At 39.3% G+C, this 18,473-nt stretch overlaps 1 protein-coding gene across 1 annotated transcript in view; it reads left to right on the top strand.

Moving 5' to 3' along the window:
• tecrl2a (trans-2,3-enoyl-CoA reductase-like 2a) overlaps positions 1-18,473 on the top strand; it is a 58,601-nt gene that overhangs the window by 38,975 nt on the left and 1,153 nt on the right. Inside the window, exons 2-13 of the mRNA XM_030079980.1 lie at positions 10,608-10,632; positions 10,929-10,979; positions 11,126-11,177; positions 11,870-11,914; positions 14,431-14,534; positions 15,082-15,197; positions 16,591-16,696; positions 17,441-17,513; positions 17,636-17,679; positions 17,788-17,845; positions 18,087-18,175; positions 18,310-18,355. Of these exons, the coding sequence (XP_029935840.1) occupies positions 10,608-10,632; positions 10,929-10,979; positions 11,126-11,177; positions 11,870-11,914; positions 14,431-14,534; positions 15,082-15,197; positions 16,591-16,696; positions 17,441-17,513; positions 17,636-17,679; positions 17,788-17,845; positions 18,087-18,175; positions 18,310-18,355 (809 nt within the window). The remainder of the gene's footprint in view (positions 1-10,607; positions 10,633-10,928; positions 10,980-11,125; positions 11,178-11,869; positions 11,915-14,430; positions 14,535-15,081; positions 15,198-16,590; positions 16,697-17,440; positions 17,514-17,635; positions 17,680-17,787; positions 17,846-18,086; positions 18,176-18,309; positions 18,356-18,473) is intronic.

Genomic DNA, 18,473 nt, shown 5'->3' with positions numbered 1-18,473 from the left:
AATGTCTTATTTCTAGTCAAAATATCTCATTACACTTAAAATAAGACATGATCACCTCAGAAGTAACTTGTTTTTAGACAACTGTCTCTTGTTTCAAGTGAAAATTTGCTTGAAACAAGTGAGAATTTGCTTGTTTCATTGGCATTGGCATCTTATTTTAAGTGTAATGAGATATTTTGACTATGAATAAGACATTTTTGACTTGAAATAAGACAAATAGTCTTGGTAAGATTTTGAGTTTTTGCAGTGTAAGAGCATTATGAGAAGTTCTCAGAGGGTTAAAACCATCACAAGCCTACACATGGAGGATGTGAGGGTCAGATCAGCGGCTTAGTCAGGTATCTGGGTGAGTAACAACACACAGGGATGTGTTAATGAATCCACCTGAATCCACATGTGACTCCATTCTTGACACATCACCAGTGGAAGGTTATTATAGATTGTGTCTGAAATCTGAGTCTAGCCCAGCACATCTTCTCATTGGACTTTATTTCTGGAAGTCTTTTTTCACAGTAGCCATTTTGACATGAGATAGAAGGGTAAAAACAGGTGTTACCAATGACACTGATTCAGACTGTGTACCATTCAGGTTTAACGAGATAGAGAGTTTAACCAGTTACCAACCAGTTAGTTTTGACTGAATGAGTGTACACACAACACCAGCACCCTCGCTCAGGTAGAGCCAGTATGTCAGTACATACTATATTTGAAAAGTGGCTTAACAACATTCTCATGAAGTACTGTAATATTACCCTGGGATAGATATATACCTTTACCTTTGAAGTTGGCCAGTGGCATTTCCAATAAATGCACCTAAAATTGAAAGAATTGTAAAAAAAAATCAGTTGACTCCCTGATCCTGAGCATTACTCTCACAACTATTTGGAGCTTTCTGGTCTCATTTAAGCGTGCACACACACGTTTACTGCTCTGTTACAACAAAAGCTATCCCAGGAACACAACATCTTACTGCTACCTTTGTCAGCAGATGGGTCAGTCGTGCTCATATTCTTATTTGTATTCTGATTTACAAACTCAGATCTGTTTACCTCAGCCATTATGATATTTTTAAATAATCAACATTAGCCAGAACTGCTGCATATCCTGTAAGTGGACCCTCTCTTTCACTTGGGATGCTCCCGCATGTTCTCTCTAAGTCTAACCACTGACTTGCTGTCCCATCCTTGCCTGAGGTCTGCCGCTCCTGATCCTGGGTTTGCATCAGCCTGAGGCCCTCAATGGCCTGATCAAACTGTAAATCATAAGAGTTTAATCTACTATACAGAGTTAACATTAAAAGAATAGCTTGGATTTATTGCCACAAGGTGCTGTTCATTTTTCTCCTGCAGTGTTATTAATGTATGTCTCGATTATTTAAGCTACAACAAAACATGCTAAATGCTATTAAATTTAAAAATCACATTTCATCCATCCATGATGTTCAGTGAGTGCAACCATCTCGCGGTGCTAGTATTTACTTCTTTTCAGTTCTTAATTCATTCAGTGGCCTTGTGCATGCTAAAAAGACACTCATAAACATATGAGCGAACATACATAGTATTCGTGCCAAGAAATGCACCCTGCAAGTTAAAAATACCTCTTCCATACTTGAGTAGGCTTATAGAAATGAATCCACCACAGATCTGGATCAGAGAAACCCAAGGCGTGAGAAAGCATGTGAAGATGATTAACAGTTCTGGACAGGGAGGGTTGGTATAATCCACTGTGAACTACAAAAATATATTTGCTCTCTTTTTCTGCAAGGACAGTTATACAATCAGTGAATCATCTTTTGATGCATATACATTTGACTTGACTGAGGTTGTCTGAATTCACTGCAGAGGGAGATGTTGAACCTATTGCGTGCCATTGCTCTCACATTGTCCCACTGTCCCTCGGCACTGTGAGGCCAACAGTGTACATGAAACTTTTTTACACAAATTGCTCACATTCATGAGTTGCGAGTTGTAATATGTTCCTACAACTAGCCTGTTACATGAAATATTTCAAATGCAATCGAAACTACATGCAACAATCAGTGAAATTAATGAGAACAATATACCTGGATGCTATGATACCTGATGAGTCACAGGGGTGTTCCCCTAATGAAATGACTGACATTACATAGTGATGATACATGATGATGTCATGACTTTTCTTGGCAGAGCACATCATCATATTCCTCAGCAGGTAAATGTGTAGTGCTTAATAGTGCAGGTAGCAATGACAATGTATGCTTCAATCATGTACTGTAATTGTAAAGTGTTCATGATGTAGAACTTGTTTATTAGCCTATTCCCCTTACTTTCTCCTGTATCTGAGATTAAATTAAATACATCATCATATAGAGAAGATCTTACTTCATTGATTAGATGTGAGGTTACCTGATTACTGTTAATTCAAATGCAGTAGCAAACACAGCTGGCAGATATTTCCTCTACCAAAAGCAGAGCAAATACATGAAATCAACTAACCTTCAGAATATTCAATAACACTATTTTCCTTGTTCAAGGCCCATAACGGCTGCAGAAGTCTGTCATTGTGGACAAACAGGTCTATCTTGCTCACACACACAGCTTTCAGATGATGAATACCCTTTATGACCTTTATCTCCACCTGAAGATACCACGTCCCTCCAAAGATGGTCTAAAAAAAAGTTGCCATTTTTTTTTTTAAACCAAAAGCAATTAAAGTACTTAGGTTTACCGTGAATGCATTGCCTGCTGGTTTATTTTGTTACTTTTCAGTAAACTATGTTCAGCATGCCACTTAGTACTGCATTACTTTGGACATTATAGTGCAAATTAATACCAGACTGCTCTTGTGAGTTTGTTACTTTGTAAGATTAAGAAGCATAGAAGGGTAAAAACATCCCAGGCTAACATTGGTATGATGTAAGCAACAGAGCTACAATTAATAAAACTGATAATAAGTGGGTTAGATTATCAGTAGGTGATTGATGAAGCACTGACATCAGTCAGTAGTACTGGTGGCACCGAGGCAGTGGAAGGCTGCCAAATCAAATTCTGCATTTTGGCCGGCTCTGCTCACACACGACAGCCTACATACACACACCTGCATGTTAGTATGGCTGACAAAGTGCCATCAGTTGCACTTTGTATTACCGAGGAAATGTTTTTTTTTCCCCGTGAATCTAAGAATCTACATTTAACTCTGTCCTTTTTTTTTTTTTTTTTTTTTTTTTAACTGCACGGGAAAGATCATATGTCTTTTTTCCAGATGCCTAACTCAGGAACTTTGAGTGCATTTTCAATGAGCTACTTTCCACTTTTACATATGTAGATTTTTACCCCAGCGATTTTGCTTCTTCTGGAATGGGTTATTTCGGTGCCCTTTCCACCCCTGCGGGGGGTGGGGCGGGGGAGGGAGGAGGTTCATCTTCTGCTGACACAACTGAGCCACGGAGCTGAAGATGAAGGTGGTTTGTGCTGTAACTCTCCCTGGCATGCCGTGGAATAACTTACAACTGTTATTCCATTCAGCTGGGTCTCAACTCACATTTTCTTCCAATCTTTTGCATCTGTAGGCTGTTTCAATATTTGTGTAATTCCTCGCCTACTTTATACTGCATGTATTTCATTTTCCATTCAATTTTTATGTTAAACTGACTCAGTCTAGATATGTCTAACTGGTGTTATTTTGTAATGTCCTCAAAATGCCCCATGCATTTCATTTATGCATTTTCATTCACACATGAAAGTTGTTGGTCGGGTGATGGTTAATATATTCCATTTTAATTTCAGCAAGGGTTCATTTTTCTTTGCTGCATCCATATGTTGCTGAGACTCCTTAAGTCTGGTCATGGGAATCATCAAAATTTCATCTCATCTTCTGTCTTTTGATATACAGTACTCATTATTTACCTCCACTTTTTACCTTTCCGTGCTGTATCTCTGCCTCGTTCTCAGGTGGGTTATCCAGTTTCCTTCGCCAAGTTGGTGCCTCCTGCAAAGATCCTCTGGCAAACAGAGAGAGACAGAGGGAGGGATGAAAGAAAAGCGAGAGGGAGAGAAGATACAGTGTCTCTTGAATGCCTCTGGTGATACCTTGTCCCTGCACTATTTCAGATGGATGGTGCAAGAGAGAGAGAGAGAGAGAGAGGGAGAGAGAGAGAGAGAGAGAGAGAGAGAGAGAGAGAGAGAGAGAGAGAGAGAGAAGATATTAGGGAGAGAGGGAGGCTGGGAAGAATAAGGGGTCAGTCCAGGGATTGTCCTCGAAAGGAGAGCAACTACTTCTGCATGTGTGTGAGAAATGAGTGTGTGTGAGTGTGTGGTTGCTTGTGCTGATGTGTGAGGACATTTTTCACCCTAAGCACAGAGGACAGAACTATAATAATCTGCCAGCATGAGCCGAACCACCTTCTTTGAGGTAAGTCTTGGGGTTGTAACTCTACTAATATATTGGTCACAACGTCATTGCAGTTTCCTTTTCTTTTCATGTCCTTTAATGGTTGGTCTAACTTACAGGTTTTCAGTGAATGCACATGAATTAATTGAGACTTATGTCCCTTTCACTTTCCGATTGAGATTTCCGAGTTTTAAATGTGGAAGCATTCTGCGGTTCACAAGGCCTCATTTGAGCAAGGCACTTCTTTGAGCAAAGTCAAGTAGAACTGGGTCAGAAATCATTAGCAGAAAGATATTGGTTCACATTTATCCTTTTCTTTAATGATGTTGATTCTTGGAGATTTGTGCAGGAGGCATTTTTAGAAGCCTCTTTGCACAGCATGCAACATTTGCACAGAGGAGTAATCCCCGGCTACATGCTCGGAACATTATTTAGAAAAATGGGAATACGTTATTCGGATAAGCATCTCACTGAAAAGCTGTCAAGCTGACAAGCTGGACAGCACTGACAGTCATTCCATATCAGCGGGGAAAAAGTTGTTCTGGAACATTGCCTTTAAAAAAAAGAAAACTTTCAAGACAATGTTATGTGTTTAAATTGCAGGAGACATGGTGACTTTTCAAATGGATGTCAGCCTGACATATTTAGGGCAAACTCCCTGGTCAGCAAGGGGCCTCATTATGAGCTGGTGCGCCAGAATTATGGCTTGCTGAATTACAAAGGCACAAGTTTAAAGTTTCAGGAGGGTCTCTCAGGTCCAAGGTTGTTGGTTGTTTTTTTTTCGTCAAAATTATTAGACACAGCTAGTAGCTGTAGCATTCTTTAATATGACTTTTCTCTTGACTCCAGTTGCGCTTCACAGGGCTTCAGAGGGCGTAACAGCGGCACAGGAGTCACTTGGTATAAGTCCAACAGGCCTGTGAACTGGGGCTAATTTACAACATGCTCTGGTATTTGTGCCATGCTCTCAGCTGCTGTTACATAGCGGCCACATGCCAAATTAGCACAGATTCACAAGCCTCAAAAAAGTTACAGCTTCCCCCGTGAAAGCTGGACATGATGGATAGTTGACAGAGTGAATGAACATTTCAAGAACAATCTTGGGCATATATATGAGCTTGCAGAATGCATACTTGATCACCGTTTTACATTTGTAACATTAGGAATACTCCATTTGTTGTATAATCACTACAATTATTGTTAACAGTGCAACATAGCAATACAATTTGTCACCACATGATTCTGTCAACATTCAGCTATATCAGTTATATAGTGCCCTTTGGAAACCTCAGCTGGCCTAACAGTCATTCAGCTCAGTGCAGCAGAGCATGCTGGGAAGGTCTTGTCTGACAGTCATCCTTATTACTGTATTTACGGTTGAGCAAAACGTTATGGCCAATTTAGCAATCAGCAAAGTGCTTAATTCATTACTTTTTCTGGGTGGAGAGAAGGTCGTTTTTCAACATGGATTGTGTCCACTTTGAGGCATTTTGAGAGAAGAATGGACATTTTTATGGACTAAGGCAGGGATGGACAGCCATAGCAGCTGATCAGCTTTGATAGCATCATATCAGGTGAGGGGTTGATGTAATGATCCCGTGGTTCAAGATCAGCCGTTATATTCATCAGTTTTCACATTAAGTCAAGCTATTAGGGCTGAGAGACTCCTTCACTTGTCTCCCCCTCAAATCCTCGGATGGTTGAAGGAAAATACAGAGAAAACCATAGCCTCTCTATCTCCCATGCATCTTCTGAATATCTCAGAGCACACTGATATTACAAGGGATATGTTAATCTGAAAAAAAAAGTCTGTACCTCCCCCCCTTTCAGAACCACAGCTCTGACAAGCACACACATACATGACCTGTGCTGTCAGCAGTGCCCTGCATCCCCCCGGGAGGACGGAGTCGTCTGATAATCAGATTCACAAGGACACTCAGCACGTCTGAGTACACACAGTCTCACACAACACAGGCCTAATGACACCCCCGGTGCTCTTTGTGAACCTGCAAACGCACGCCTACCGTAACGCAGTTGGGAAGGTTAGCAGATGGGAAACAAAACAAACCCATTTCCCAAGACGCCCCTCCACCGAGGTGTCAGCATGCCATGTGCTCAAGTCCTGTAAAGCATGAGCGCACACTGCAGGAAAAATGATGAGCTTGGCAAAGGATGACATTTTTCATCCAGATTTATCAAGCTGTGCAAATAAAATTTGAGTCAGATTACCTTGATGCACTGACAGAAAATATTGTTTCAGGAAATCACACTTTGTTTCAGGAGAATTTGGGTAACTTTTTTATTAATATTTGCTTGAAACAAAGAAGAGTGACTTATTGTTAGATCTAACTCGTTGTTTCATAATCACCTCTTGAAAAACGTGCTATTGACATTCATTCATGGAGACCTAAATTTAAGTTTCACAGGTTACCCTCATCTAAAGATAGCCAAGATTATGGTTTAAATATAGTATTGGGCATAAGTAAAATGTGCACAAATATGTATATATAAATCATACACAATATATGCATGGGCTGATGAAATACTGAAATTTTCAAATAAAGTGACTTGAATAAAAATAACCCGAGTTCTGGATGCAATTTAAAATAACTTGCAGAGCTTGACATTTTTTTTTTTCCCAGTGCAAACAGCAGAGTGTTCGTATTTTATGCAGTGGAGAGGACATTTTGAATCTCTCTCTCTCCTTCTCTCTCCCTCTCTCTCTCTGTTCCTCTCTCTCTCTCTCTCTCTCTCCCTCTGTACACTCAGCAAATCTTTAGGTATCCATTAGCGGGTTATTACACTGTCCAGTAAAGGAACCAATTTAGCCAGGACAGCTCTGCTGAGCAGCACAGTATGGAGTGCTTTCAGGGCAAATTGTGGTGCGCCACCCACCTGCCTCCATGCATATGCCGTACATCACTACTGACACAGTCTAATTAAGATTAAAAGGATCTGCACTACAAAGCAGCAGGACAGGACCCTTACCTTTTGCAACTGGACTCAGTCACCCTCATTACCCTGACTGAGATCGCTCCATCGAGAAAACTGAACACACTTGGGCATCAGGCCTACTGGGGAGATAAAATTAAGCTGTGCCATTATTTTGGGCATTGGGTAAAATGTCATTATTATGTTTACATGGTCAGGTCAAGCAAACCAAATTGCCTGACAGCCTCTTGTTTATTTAAAGGATCATACCAGTGATTTTGCATGTTTAGCATAATATCTACAAAATGTATATACTTTGTTCTTTTGCTGAATCAAACAGTTGTATTTTAGAGCTCCAGTATCAATTTTTCTTCCCTTTTCTCCAGCCATTGGTTTCCATTCATTCCACTACGATATGAAAATGAACTTTCAGAGACTTCAAACTTTCTCCACACCAATATAACATCGCTGTATTTGCTGTATAAGTCATTCGTTTTCACATTAGTTTTCCTCAAATCAGCAGCACTGTTGTGTTTTGATGACTTGAAACTGGGTGGAGTGAAACGGCCCCTCCACCAGGAAATAGTCCCTGGGGACGTTTCTGCAAACCAAGGATACATTGAAACGTTACATTTTCAGTTTTCGTGATGTAGGTGGTGAATGACATAATCAACAGGACTTTGCTTCTGCAGACCAGGGTTCAAGTCCTGTCTCAAGCAAGAGCAGTGTTCAGCTAATATTAGCTAAGATTTTGTAACGTTACCCATGTCCATTTCCTAACCTTAACTAAGTATTTTTGGTGGCTAACGCTGCTACTGAAGCCAACAAACTGGCTGAAGTAGCTAATGGGCCAATGTTAGCTAGCGTTTGGGCATGCATGAAAATTACCGTTGAGGTTGACACAGGCTCCACCACATTGGCTATAACTCTACTTGTTGATATGCAACATATTTCTGGTTCAGAAACACTGACATTTCAGCATATTTGTTGGTTTGCCGAAATGTAGCATGGCAACATTTTATTATGGGTTGAATGAGAGTGGGTTAAAAAAAATTCATATTTGAAAATCAAGGGATTTTGAATATATGCTATGAAATCTTCAGTACCTCCCAACGATTTGCAAAATACTTTGTTGTAATGTAAAATGTGGGGAAAAGGCAGTAAACTGGCCAAACATTCAGAATCACTGGGATGGTCTTTTAATGGCGCTTGCTCTGGCACTCTGTGTTTCTCAGGTTAAGAGTTGATAACAGCTCTTGATATTGGTAAATATGCAGTTAGTCCCAGTATAGTAATATGAAATTGAAAATCTGCACTTAAAGTAGCAGAAATAGAATAAATTGTGTTCTGCTTGGAGAATGAAAACAGTTCCTGTTTCATGTCTTAAGCAATCCAGCAGATTTCCCTCTAAAGTCAGCCTGGTGATTTATAATGTAAAATGTGTGGAGGCTGAGAAACGCTGGCAGTTTCCTCAGTAATGGTCATGTTTGTTAATTAGATTAAATTACTAATGATTTATTTATAATACATTTCCACAAATCCTTTAAATAACTGTTGGATGTACACTAAATAAATATGAAGTTGTCATAGAACTGGAATAATATATTCATCTAAAAGTGATCATAAACACCCACAGAATGATTTGATCACAAATAAGGAGGGATCCATGGCTGCTAGGAATCTGAGTGAGGAAAACAAACCAGTGAGTTGGCTTTATTGTGAAAACTGATTGATAATCAATAAAGGTGAACAGAAGTATTATTTTTGTTTTGTTGTTGTTTTGATGGCTGGTGCATTATTTTTATCAGTATGCTTGTTTAAGGTAAATAAATAGCATTTTCTCAAATTGTATATGGGAAATGTTAAGTGGAATGATTACTGTTGTTAAAATTAATTGAGAATTTAAATTTGTTGTTGGACGCTTAACTCCTATAGGAATTAAACCTGTGCTGTTTACGTTTTGAATAAGACATGTGGCATGAAAATAGCTTTCTCTTTAAAGCCTGACATTTTAGTGTTGATGTCACAGCACTTCCAAGCAATGCCAACATCAAACCTCACTCCATCTCAAATTTACAACCTATGACCCTCATTCGATAATGGATAGAAACAATCCCTACAGCTCGTGCTGAGATTGATGCGAAGGCGGATCCATCAGGTGGATCAAGCTTTTACGCTTTTACTGTCTGACTGTGGTTTTGCTGCTGAGGTGGCACATAGAGGCAAAGACTGCACACCATCAACAGATTGGCCACATCCTGATACCTATAGAAGACACTTGCCCGGCTGGTAATAAATAAGTTAGCGAGACAACTTGACATTTTTAAAAGGATTTCTTTAAAAAGGTGCTATATTATTGTGATATCAAAAAACTCATTATCATGATTATTTTGAGACATCATATGAAAAAAACAATTGAGACCATTGCTATGAAGAGCAATGGTCTTCATGATTTTCTTGTCATATATGTAAGGGACAATCCATGATGATGTTGTACCCTTCCAAAAAATAATGTCCAATCTGGAGGTAATTATTTTTAATAGAAGACAGAGTCATCATAGATTATCTCACTTATTTTCCAGCTTCTCCATAACAATGTTGGTTTTAAAAGCAAAGAAATGACAATTTTTTTTTTTTTTTTTTAAAAACTGAGGGTAGGTGGTGCCTAGAGAGTGTATACTCGACCCAAGCCTGTCGGATCCCGTTGGGACCCATCAGACCCAACAAGTTGGGCAGGGTTCGGAAAATTTGGAAATATTTTTTTGGGTTTGGGTTGGGTTCTGTCACGTCAGTGTCATTTTAGTGAAAAATGATGGACCTGCTGTCTACTCTGGGCAACTTCCTATATAGTGCTGCTGTTTACATGACGCAAAATTTACGCAATAGGCTATTTCAGGCCGGTAATGTAACCTAGCAATGGAGGACAAGGGCTTGGCTCAGGTTTAGACACAAAAAGAAATATGTGCAATCGGTAGCTTTGCCCCTGAACTACAATCTAAATCTAATCTAAAATCTAAAAAGAAATAATGGCTGTCGGGTTCAGGTTGTAGGAGGGAAGCTCCAGTCACTTTTGGTCTGCAGTGGTTGGGGCCCAGTAATATACCTTTTTAACAGCAGCCTTTTTGAAACGAAGTAACTGGTAAACACAGGTGTTACTGATAACAGTAATTAAGGCTCTGTACCATTTAAGTGTCAGTATGTATCAGAGCCTTTCCAGCATGAACACCACCAGGACTCGAACATGCGTGGGGTTATGAGGCCCTTGACAACAGTCTGGACAAGAAATAACCTGCTGCACAATCAACCAGTCCCAACTGTATCCAACAAAACCATGTAATAAGATCACTGAAGGCTCACAGTATTATATGAGAATCAGAAATATTTCATTGATCCCCGAGGGGAAATTAGGTTCATCAGGAAGCCTCGACTTTGATCCTTGCAGTGCTTACTATTGCTTCAATGGAAGATTTCTTTAGGAAGTCAAGCTTATTATTTCACCGTTGCACTAATTGTCACTGCAGTTAAGAAAACGATGTACACAAGTTATGTCCAGTGACTTGTCTGCAGACCTCATTTAAAGACTAGGTCATGCTCAGCTATGTTTATTATTGATTATTTTTTAACCACAGGTGGAAGTCCTGGATGCCACCACGAAGGAACTGCTTTGCTTTCTAGATAAGGTGCGTTCTCACAGCTTGAATGAATATTCTGCAACAATAAGATCTGTTTTTTGTTTGTTTGTTTGTTTGTTTTTAACATCAAGCATTACTTATATCTTCATCAGCAGTACATCAACATGACATTCTTATGCTTACTTTCCACTCAGGTGGAGCCCAACTCCACAATAGGAGAAATCAAGAGTCTTTTCCACAAATTATGTGAGTATTCATATGAAATGATGCAGCGTTTAGATCAAACAATATATTGGTCTTGCATATCGGTTCTGTAATATTATTACTGTGCAGTTGTGTCGGTCAAAACCAATTTTTTCAGGATCAATGCAGGATCAATAGACTTAGTTCAAGCCATGTATTGATAGCATATTTTTCTGTTATTTTTTACATCCAATATTGCATATTGAAGTGAAATTTTGACTCGAAATCTTGAAATGTAGCCTAAACTAATCATCAACACAGTTATGCTGTTGAAATTAAGTCATCTTGAAGTACAGCAGTATCATATCCCTTCCCTAGTGAGGCATACTGTTAAAAACATAATTTGCTATTTACTCCTGAAGACTGCAGCGGTTCTGCTGTCAGTGTGCATCCAGTCAGAAAGGTAAGCAAATATTTGCCAAGCCTGAGGCCGTCAGCATCCATCAGAGCAGCATGGCTCGACACAACTCCATTGTGATTAATTATTATTGGGCCTGAAGCCAAACTCCATTTGTGCAGTGCCGGGTTGTGTGTCCGAGCCTGTTTACCTGCTTCTAGCCCTGTATTTATGCCTGTTTGTGTGTGTGTGTGTGTGTGTGTGTGTGTGTGTGTGTGTGTGTGTGTGTGTGTGTGTGTGGGTGGGTGTGTGTGTTCTGTGTGTGTGTGTGTGTGTGTGTGTGTGCGCGTACATGCAGATCCTCAGTGGTATCCAGCGAGACAGGCCCTGAAGCTTGATCCCAGTAAGTGGGCATGTTATAATTATCTATTAGTGTTTCATAAGCACAATATAGTGAGAATAAATGACATTTCAACATTTATGTCACAACACACAATTTGCACTTGGGGAGCTCCAAATTTGAACTTTATTACCCAGACGTCATGCAAGATGATGTCAATAAACACAGCACGCCCACCCAGCTGCTCTGTGATGGTCTGGACTAAAGCATGCCACAGGGACAAGAGAGACCAAAGATCTAATGTCAGAGAGTCCAGAGCGCTCACTCTTTGCTGATTAGGAGACGGGTTTTGCCCTTAAATTTGTATTTGATTCCCTGCCAGTGTTCAAACCTACCATGAGAATTTCATTTGGGGAAATAGTGTGACTCTACAGCATCTCAATTACTGGAGATAGAACGCTTTTGTCTATCGGAGCTCCACTTGATGCTATTGTAATGTTGAAAGATAAAATGGATAATTATAAGTTAGCGATGGGGCCGCTTGTACTTAAAGATGAAAAGCTCATTCCAGATGAAAGTAGCGAAACCTAACTCAGGTAAATGTACACACGCCTCCAGGCGTCGCTAACAAAAACGCATCCTGTGTGATCTAATGTTTTCACAAGCCTTTCAAACCTAGATTTGATTAGTGTGTGAGTTTATTTCATTTTATTTCATTTATGGGACATTTTTGAAATGGAATCATTGTTTTCACCACCATTAGTTGTGGGGCCAAAACCGCTCAACAGCATTAGCACTGATCTTCACAGAGTAAGGACTAAAACCACAAAAAGCACATCTCACATTTACAGAGCTATCGTCAGTCAGATGTGCATGCTTCCTTTATTTTAACTGTACCGCGTAGATAGCTGGGTATATCTATTTTCTATCCAGAATAATATAAGAGAAAAATAAGGACATAAAATGATAAAGAATGACCTAGTACGTGGTATTAGTTCTTCAGTGCTTTTGTTTTGAATATACAAAGGGCCTATATACAAACTCAAAAGCAACGACAGTGTAGGTAAATTGGTTGAAAAGCTATCTGGGACAGTTGCCCTTGAGGATATTCTAAAAATGTCATCCAATTAGTACAGTGTATTATCTTGTAAGAGGCAGTGTCACCCTGAGCGTTCAGGTAGAGAGAGCATGTACTGTAAAACTCATCTGACTTCCAGCCTCCCAAAGAAGAACTCCTGCCGTGCTACAGGCATTTTTATTTGACTGGCAAGCATTTATGACAGGATTTTTACTCTTAGGGTTAGGGTTAGTAACTAACAACATTCACTTATGGTTACCTAAATTAATATGCACACAATAATGTTACAACAAGTAAAATGACATCTCTTGTAATAAACGGGATGGGTGACATAATTATTGTGAATAAAATGGAAATGGAAAAAAAACGTAAAGAAAACTTAAATGAAAGAAATATGATGAATGTGTATTCATGTTCTGACTGGGCTCTATCAAAGCAAAATTATCAAGAATATGAGACTGTCATCCACCAAAAAACAACCATGTAGGTCGTTTGTACAGCAGCTCATCACGATCTATCGTTATATTATAAAATTAAGCGACTTCTACTGGTTGTGTAAATAAATAACAATGTGGTGTGTCGGGATGTGTTGTGGAGTAGTGTAACAAGGAATAAAATCAAACAAAACCAACTAACAAAATGTTGGCCCTTTGGACATTTGTACGATTATTTGTGAAAGTACAGGTCGTTTCTTCCTGGTGTAAGGTTACTGTATGGAAGTTTGCTGTGCAAGCTACCTGCTGGATCTACTTTCCAATTCAAACAGGAAAATAAATAAATAAATAAGAATAAGAATAAATAATAAGAAAAGAGCCATTTAATTTGAATAATTTTGGGACTTCTTGTTTTTTATACTAGGTCATCCCTGCACAGGATTTCTAACCCAGAGACTAGAGTTTAATTCAGTGTGAAGCAAGTGTAGTATTTGTTACCAGTTGTTTTGTTTTGTTTGCTTCTGCGTGTTTATTCGTGTCACCATGATGACAAAGGTCCTCTAACCCTAACCCTGCCATCCAACACTACCAAACTTCAAGTCTGCTTTAATACCAGTAAAACTGGAATACCCTTGTTACTGTGATTTGGCTCAGTTCTGAGATAGTTATGACACTGGTCAGATTATGGTGTCCACTCGGGGCCAACCTTACTTACATTTGTGTTTTAATTGTATTCCAACATCCATTTTTTATGTGTACCTAAGAGAGGCAATTACTGTCAAATGACACCTGTGTAGCTGCTTAATTGGGAGTGGAAGTTTTATGACCAGTGGACTTGAGGAAGGTTTTTAAAGCCGGCTTTGTAATCTCTGATGAACATAGGGGTAGTCGGTCTGAAAGTAGATCTGTTTCTCATCTCTAGAGGGGTCCGCATTTTGCAGATGTGACTTCTCCCCCCAACAGGAGCGTTACTGAAACTACTTCCACTATTCCAGAGGAAAGTGAACTCTTCCGTGTAAGGTGTCGCCGCAGCTATTCATTCACTTTATTTACTCTCATTTTTGCAGATGGAAAACCACTGAAAGATGATGAAGTCTTACAGACGCTACCTGTTGGAACCACGGCCACGATGTACTTCAGAGATCTCGGTCCACAGTTAGGCTGGACTATGGTAACAAGAACAGTCCAAAGCAGTCTAAGCATTGAGCTGATGCTGTAAAAAGTAATCTCTGTGGCATTTATGTTGGTTATGTAGTTATGTAGGTTTTTTTTTTCCCTGTTTTTCTATTACATACCTACCTTTATAATAGACACCTGACATGTGTTTGATAGAAAATGGCACAAAGTAAGTAATGTTTACAGATCTTGTTTTTCTGATGGGTTTCCAGGTGTTTTTCATTTATGGGACATTTTTGAAATGGAATCATTGTTTTCACCACCATTAGTTGTGGGGCCAAAACCGCTCAACAGCATTAGCACTGATCTTCACAGAGTAAGGACTAAAACCACAAAAAGCACATCTCACATTTACAGAGCTACCGTCAGTCAGATGTGCATGCTTCCTTTATTTTAACTGTACCGGGTAGATAACTGGGTATATCTATTTTTGTTTTTCTATTACATACCTACCTTTATAATAGACACCTGACATGTGTTTGATAGAAAATGGCACAAAGTAAGTAATGTTTACAGATCTTGTTTTTCTGATGGGTTTCCAGGTGTTTTTTGCAGAGTACATCGGGCCTCTCCTCACCTACCTCCTCTTCTACTTTCGTGTTCCCTGCATCTACTCACACAGATTTGCCTTCACCTCCAGTCCCCATCCTGTTGTCACGTAAGTGGGGGAAAACAGAAAAAAAAAAATCAATTTATGGAATATCACTTGACCCAATAGGAAGTGGCAAGGTGACAAACCAGCAATTATGATTGGTGGTTTTTAGTGGACATTTTTCTATAGTGCCATCATGATCAGTGGTTTTCAACATGAGCATGATGAGACAGTGTGGCTTTGTGGAAACTCTGCCTCAGCACAAAGTTTTCTAGTCTATCATGTGCATTTCCTTTTGCATCAGCAGCAGCCTCAGTGTCCTCTTGTCCTGCTTTATATGAGCTTCTGTTGTATAGACTTCATCTTGTGCAAATGTCAGTTGTCACTGTTATTCACAGACACCCGATGGACATTATTCCTATGCATACATCATAAACATTCCTCAGCAAGGCTGAGAATGAACACAACCAGCGGTGTGGATTGAGAATACTGCCCACCACCTGACCAAAATGACAAATATGACCTGTAGTCCTGTGTATGGGAATGTAATATTTGCACAACGTGCATGTGTACCATAATTTCACAGTCTCCTGTATTTCATATTCTTTTTCAAACATATATATATATTTTTTTCTTTTTTCAGAATGATTCGTCTTATGTCATTCTGCAAATATTTGATATTTTTTGTATATGTATGCATAGCAAAGATGCACTTTCTCACTGTCCTTTTCTTTTTCTCCTGTGTGCTGTATTGCTACTGCACCACAGCTGTCATTTGAAAGGACGAGTTTGTAGTTTGGCAGAAAAAAACCCCCACAAAATCAAGTAAAAGCTGCAGTGATTTTTATTCCCATTTTCTGCTGTTGTCTATGCAGTTCTGTTTTTGCTTTGTGTTTTTGTTTCTTGGACAGTGTCTCACACTCACTAACTCATATACATATGATATGATTTGACTCAATTAAAGTCCTATGCAGTGAACCTTTAAGATAGTTTGAGTCCTTACACATAGACTGTTTTTTTTTTCTACTTCATAGTGCAAAACCATGATTCTGAGCGTTGACCCAAAGCTAAAAAAAAAAAAAAAAAAAAAAAAAAAAAAGTTTGAATAGTGCACAACAACACATTTTTGTTTAGAATTCATCACTGATGCTCTTTTCCAGCCCACTTCCTTGCTAACTGGTGGAACTACTTTGTTTCTGTGCAAAATGTGTTTTTGTTTAATCTTCTGAATCCCTTTACTATTTTGCTGCTGCAGTGACCAAATTTGCCCCACAGGGATCATTTAAGTTTCATCTTCTCTTCGTCTTAAACTTGAATTTGTTGCAAGAAGCCTCTGTTGAAGAGAGGGCATATTGCAATAAGACACAATATGCAAAGTCTATTTTCTAAAAATTGACATGCATTTATACTGTTGACCTGTATAAACCCATCCTCCCTCCCCTCTGTGCCTCTCTCTCAGACTAGCCTGTGCCTGTCATACCTGCCACTATGTGAAGAGGTTGATTGAAACTATCTTTGTTCATCGCTTCTCCCATGGAACCATGCCTCTCAGGACAATAGTCAGGGTGAGGACATGACTGCACTTGAGGAGGCTCTGCTGAAGCGCAGCTCTTTTTAAATATGTGGCCTCTTTTCCACTCTCCCATGCCAGCTGTTGTGAAACTGATTTCAGCCTAAGGGCAAAAAAAAAATACTTCTAATACGGAAGCTGCCGGGAACAGTCTTGCAGTGGCTGTGTCTTGATGAGGAAAGGTGGTTAACTATCCTACTTACCCTTTTAAAGTGGTTCAAAAATAGACAGTGTTCAGTGTTGCTCATGAAACGGGAAAATGAGACTTCATAGACTCTCTTTATAGACTCCCCTGTCCCTCAGATTGCTTAAAAATGTTAATAGTAACATTTTACTAGAAGTTATTATGACTTACACACAGATTAGTAGCCTATTAAAAGCAGAGATACTTGTTCTACAGTGTAATCATCAAACAACAGAAAATTAGGTTTGTTATAGCCTATGATCATGTGATGAACCATACAAATATATCATGCAGTATTTTATCCCCTAAATGTGTTGCACAGTGTTTATTATGTGACGCTTCAGGTAATAAACAGGTACTATCATGTCTTCACAAAGTGCTTATGATGCTTTATGCTCCAATCAAAGTAATGGAGTAATTTTAATCCTCTGCTTCATTATAACATGCAATAATACTGTAGTATGAACTGGACGGTGTTTCTTCATTTATTTTACTTATTTACTACATTTTTTTTTTTTAGCAAAAGCACATGTTGTTCTATGTATTCTGTCTCAGAATTGTGCTTATTACTGGGGTTTCTCAGCTTGGTTGGCCTACTACATCAACCACCCTCTTTATACACCGCCATGTAAGTCAGCCCATGTGAAGGCACACACACACACACACGCACACACACACAACCTCATTTTCTTTCTCTACTTCTGTTTCCTCTTACCTTAAAAGTGTCTCTCTTTCCCTCTCTCTTCCCAGCTTATGGAGATGTACAAGTCAACTATGCACTAGTCATATTTGTGGTACGTCCCGCTGACGGCACACTGACCCATCATAAACATGGCCACTCTACTTAAGAGAGAGGACGAGGCAGTGACGTGTGTAATATTTGTTTTGTCATGTGACCACAGATATGCGAGATGGGCAACTTCTCCATCCACTTGACTTTGAATAATCTCAGAGGAGAAGGTGAGAAGTTGCACCTTTTTATATTTAGCTTAGGGATATAAGAGAATATGAAGATCAGATTTTAATGTGCAACAGCTGATTGGATTTGAATGGAATATACTTAATCTGCTGAAAGGCTGGCCTGGTGGTCAACTGTGGTTATGAGTGTGTTTTTATCATTGAAAGTGTAAGTTAACCAACAAGACAGACCAGACTCAGACTCAACCTGACATGTGTTTTGTTTTGTTTGATCCTTCAACAGGGTCCAGGATGAGAAAGTTCCCCAACCCTACTAAGAATCCCTTCACATGGCTATTCTTTTTTGTATCCTGCCCAAATTACACATACGAGGTACAAATCACTAACAACATCATATTGTTCCATGTATGCATTAAATGCATAGGCTGTATGGTTCAGAGGAGGACCCATGAAGCTCATAGTTGGGTCTTTCTACCTCTAAGTTTATGTGCTTATTTAACACACAGGTTGGCGTTTGGGTGAGCTTCTCCATCATGACCCAGTGTCTGCCAGGTAAGGACATGACCTTTTTTTTTTGTTTGTTTTAATTCTTCCTTCCCTGCACAACAGATCTAGTTGCTGTACTGGTTGAGCAGCTACATGAAGATGTTGAAGCTGCAGAACCATGAAG

The sequence above is a fragment of the Myripristis murdjan genome, chromosome 20, assembly GCF_902150065.1.
Source record: "Myripristis murdjan chromosome 20, fMyrMur1.1, whole genome shotgun sequence".
In the NCBI taxonomy this organism is placed as follows: Eukaryota; Metazoa; Chordata; class Actinopteri; order Holocentriformes; family Holocentridae; genus Myripristis; species Myripristis murdjan.
Note: the sequence above shows the minus strand (reverse complement) of the source record. Positions and strands in the feature narration are given on the sequence as shown.